The following is a 4,252-nucleotide window of genomic DNA, read 5'->3' as shown; positions in this document are numbered from 1 at the left end:
GAAGTTATGAGACAGGAACTGTGGGCAAAGAACGGTAAAACCAGAGTGACTAAGGCAGATTACCTAAAATTATGCGTGAAACCATTCTCAGGTACACCATGAATATCAAAGGCGTATTTATAGATATGCTATTCCTGCATTTGTGCAATATACCCATGGGTACTTTTTGCATGCCAAACCACTAACTAGAGATCAACTGGCCAGTGATTTAAAGTCCTAAGTATGCACTTAAACCATGCCAGTTTTAGTACCAGAAAATGTTATTTCTCTACTATAAACCTGAAAAAACCAAACAGGGCTCCCCACACCACTCCCAATTTTGTGCCAAAAATCACATTTATTGAAGTTATATTACAGAAGATACTGAAGGGGGAGGATTGAGAACTTCCTTAGTACACCCTTACTCCCTCAAATATTTTCTATTAGCACTGTGCATGTATTACTGCCTGGTATCCATTGGCATAGAAGCCTAAGAACTGCTTATGTTGCCAGACTGAGACAAGGATAAGCATTTTTACCAAATACAGGTAAAACTCATTTGTTGCTGCAATCTTTTCACAATAAAGTTAAGCTGTTAGTCCTTAAGAACCAACAGCGTGGCCAGGTGTGGTGGCTCATGCCTATAATCCAGGCACTTTGGGAGGCCAAGGTGGGCGGATCACTTGAAGCCAGAAGTCTGAGACCAACCTGGTCAACATGGTAAAACCCCATCTCTACTGAAAATACACAAATTAGCTGGTGTGCCCCTGTAGTCCCCAGCTATGTGGGGGGCTGAGGCACGCGAACTGCTTGAACCTGGGAGGTGGAGGTTGCAGTGAGCCGAGATCGCACCATTGCACTCCAGTCTGCGGCAAGAGTAAGATTGTGAGTTTAAAAAAAAAGTGTGAGGAACCACTCTAATTTGTCACCTAATTCATCAAATCAGGAAGATTGTCTTAGATCAGGATACCGTTTTAAACATTAAGTACCTGCAAGCCATCTTTCTCCACAGCCAGTCTTCTTCCATACTCTGATTAGCTGCTTTCTTGGCTCATCAGTTAAAACATACACAGCAGAGACATTAATGGTCCCGTATTACTACCCAGGTTAAACACCTTGCTGTAATACACTACAGAGCAATAAACACACAACCGATAGTCACTCAGTAATTGCAGAATTGAAAGCAGTTACCACTATTCAAGCAGCGTCAAAACTTTATTTCTCCGGCCATCTTTGATTAGGTCTAGGCAAGCACATTTGCTTTCCTTCAATGTAAAGAAAATGCCTGCAAGCACTTGAGCCCAGGAATGATAGTGAGCTATCAATGTACCACCGTACACCAGTCTGGACTACAGAGCAAGACCGTCTTTTAAAAAAAGCCTGCCTATCCAACTTTTTGAGATGGCGTGTTGCTCTGTCACCAGGCTGGGGTGCAGTGGCATGAGCTCGGCTCACTACAACCTCTGCCTCCCAGGTTCAAGTGATTCTCCTGCCTCAGCCTCCCAAGTAGCTGGAACTACAGGAACGCGACACCACGCCCAGCTAATTTTTTTAAGTAGACAGGGTTTCACCATCTTAGCCAGGATAGTCTCGATTTCGTGACGCGCCCGCCTCGGCCTCCCAACAGACTTTAAATTCGAGCTTCAGAAAGTTCGCCATTAATCCAGGATCCTAACTTGTAATGACTTACAGCAAAGAAAGCTCTTACCCCTCAGCTCACCCAACTCTATTCTAGAGTCAAGTGACTTCACTTTGGGCACAATACCAATCTCAAAATTAAATCCCTCCCCCTCGACATTTTCACTAGTTTTAAGTGTACCCACACATCACTACAGAATTTCATGACAAAACACCAAGTATGCTACCATGCAACGAAACCTTTATTAACATTTTGAACAGGTTCAGCTATTACTGAAACTTGTAATTTCTAAACTTAAGTTGGGGCAAATGGCTATAGTGCAGAGTAATGCCATCACTGGGCACTGCAAATGCAAGACTTAAGAATTAACAGCCACCCCTCAGGCGCAGGACCAGGTGCAGGGTTGACTCCTTCTGGATGTTGTAGTCAGAAAGAGTGCGGCCATCTTCCAGCTGCTTGCCTGCAAAGATGAGCCTCTGCTGGTCGGGGGGGATGCCTTCTTTATCTTGGATCTTGGCCTTCACATTTTCGATGGTGTCACTGGGCTCCACCTCCAGGGTGATGGTCTTGCCGGTCAGGGTTTTCACGAAGATCTGCATACCACCTCTCAGGCGCAGGACCAGGTGCAGGGTCGACTCCTTCTGGATGTTGTAGTCAGAAAGAGTGCGGCCATCTTCCAGCTGCTTGCCTGCAAAGATGAGCCTCTGCTGGTCGGGGGGGATGCCTTCTTTATCCTGGATCTTGGCCTTCACATTTTCGATGGTGTCACTGGGCTCCACTTCCAGGGTGATGGTCTTGCCGGTCAGGGTCTTCACGAAGATCTGCATACCACCTCTCAGGCGCAGGACCAGGTGCAGGGTCGACTCTTTCTGGATGTTGTAGTCAGAAAGAGTGCGGCCATCTTCCAGCTGCTTGCCTGCAAAGATGAGCCTCTGCTGGTCGGGGGGAATGCCTTCCTTATCCTGGATTTTGGCCTTCACATTTTCGATGGTGTCACTGGGCTCCACCTCAAGGGTGATGGTCTTGCCGGTCAGGGTCTTCACGAAGATCTGCATTTTGACCTAGTTTAAAAGTAAAACATAAGCATGTCATCTCAAGATTATTGTATTTCTTGCTTCAAGAATTCTTGCTTCATCTAATAAGCTTCAAAGTTAGCAACTATTCCTTCAAAATGCCTTAAACACGTTAACATTCCGCCAATCTCCCCTCATTTATACGAGACTAAGTCACTTAATATGAAATTCGTCACTCAAGGTTTCAACGTCAACGGCGGAGAATCCAAAGCACTCTCTAACAAGCGTCCACAGCTTTCTCCACTAACAGTTCCGGATATTCAAACTCCCCCGACCCAACTCCAATCCGCCTCAAACCTAAGCACAGTGTTAGGTAAACTGAAAACAAAACCGAACCCACAAGACTCGCGAAGTAAAAATCCCACTGAAACACAAGGGGCACCTTTCTTAAGTAAAGGTTTCCAAAAGCCACACAAACTACCTCTTTTCCGCCTTCCCCCGAAGTAAACGCGAGGAAATCGCCGTCGGTTAAGCGTCCTTTAGTTTCCCTCGGCGCGCGCGCGCGCGCGGCAACCGCCCTCGCCCCCCTCAGGTCAACAAGGCCCACTCTCCCAGAAAGGCCCGGCGCCGCGTCACCTCGCCCTCCCCTCCCCCACGCCCTCCCCTCAGCGGCCCACCCAACCCCAAAAAGCCTCCAGCTTGACTTCACCCATTCCCCCCTCTCACGCCCCCGGAGGTCGTAATGGCAGCGGGACAGTACCTGTTAGCGGTTACGAGGATGCTGCGAATCACCAATCACGGTCAGCCGCAGGGACACCAAACCAAGCACAACCAACAAAGCCAGCCACCCCTGAATGCTCCCGTTTGGCGGAGCGCAAATTTATACAACGTGTGTTGCGTTACTTATCACTTCTTACGTAGACGCCGTCTCCGTGCGCCACTGAAAGTAGTTCTCCGCGCCCAAACTCCCGAGACGTAGTTTAGGCTTTTCAACTGAGCCACAAATTCCTCATAGCCGTAAGGAAGGATCCCAACAAATTATGTCCCTTCTTCTCTATGCGCTTCTCTTCCTTCTTTAGGAAAATATAAGAAAATTATAGGGCGGATGAATTCGAGTTAAAGAAACCTTCCTCGAAAGCTCTGGAAACTTCCTCGCAGCGCCGGCACTGATTGGTTAGGCATGCGAAGGCGAGATCGGCGCTGATTGGTGGGGGACGCAGTGACTCTATTGTTGCTGGGCTCCGCCTGGGGTGGTTTAGCGCCGACGTTGCTAAGTAACTGAGTGCGCGTGCGCCGCACGGGCGCGCCTTCCTGAAAGAGGGTATTTCCGGCGGGAGAAGGAGGAGGGTGTTTGTTTTTTTTCCTTTTTTTTTCTTTTTTTTTTTACTGAGAGGGAGTTTCGCTCTTGTTTCCCAGGCTGGAGTGCAATGGCGCGATCTCGGCTCACCGCAACCTCCGCCTCCCGGGTTCAAGTGATTCTCCTGCCTCAGCCTCCCGAGTAGCTGAGATTACAGGCATGCGCCACCACCTCTGGCTAATTTTTTGTATGTTTAGTAGAGACAGGGTTTCACCATGTTGGACAGGCTGGTCTCGAACTCCGTACCTCAGGTAATCCACCCGC

The 4,252-nt window shown here is 48.3% G+C and overlaps 1 protein-coding gene across 1 annotated transcript; it reads right to left on the bottom strand.

The window, feature by feature from the left end:
• Window positions 1-1,841: 1,841 nt before the first annotated feature.
• UBB (ubiquitin B) lies at window positions 1,842-3,507 on the bottom strand. Its single transcript, XM_050763479.1, has 2 exons — window positions 3,392-3,507; window positions 1,842-2,679 (listed from the first exon to the last, which is right to left on the bottom strand). The coding sequence occupies exon 2, from the start codon at window positions 2,671-2,673 to the stop codon at window positions 1,984-1,986; it is 690 nt and encodes a 229-aa protein (XP_050619436.1). The 5' UTR covers window positions 2,674-2,679; window positions 3,392-3,507; the 3' UTR covers window positions 1,842-1,983.
• Window positions 3,508-4,252: the final 745 nt, after the last annotated feature.

This window comes from Macaca thibetana, chromosome 16 (genome assembly GCF_024542745.1).
Source record: "Macaca thibetana thibetana isolate TM-01 chromosome 16, ASM2454274v1, whole genome shotgun sequence".
Taxonomy (NCBI): Eukaryota; Metazoa; Chordata; class Mammalia; order Primates; family Cercopithecidae; genus Macaca; species Macaca thibetana.
The sequence above is the reverse complement of the archived record's forward strand: the minus strand, read 5'-3'. Positions and strand labels throughout refer to the sequence as shown.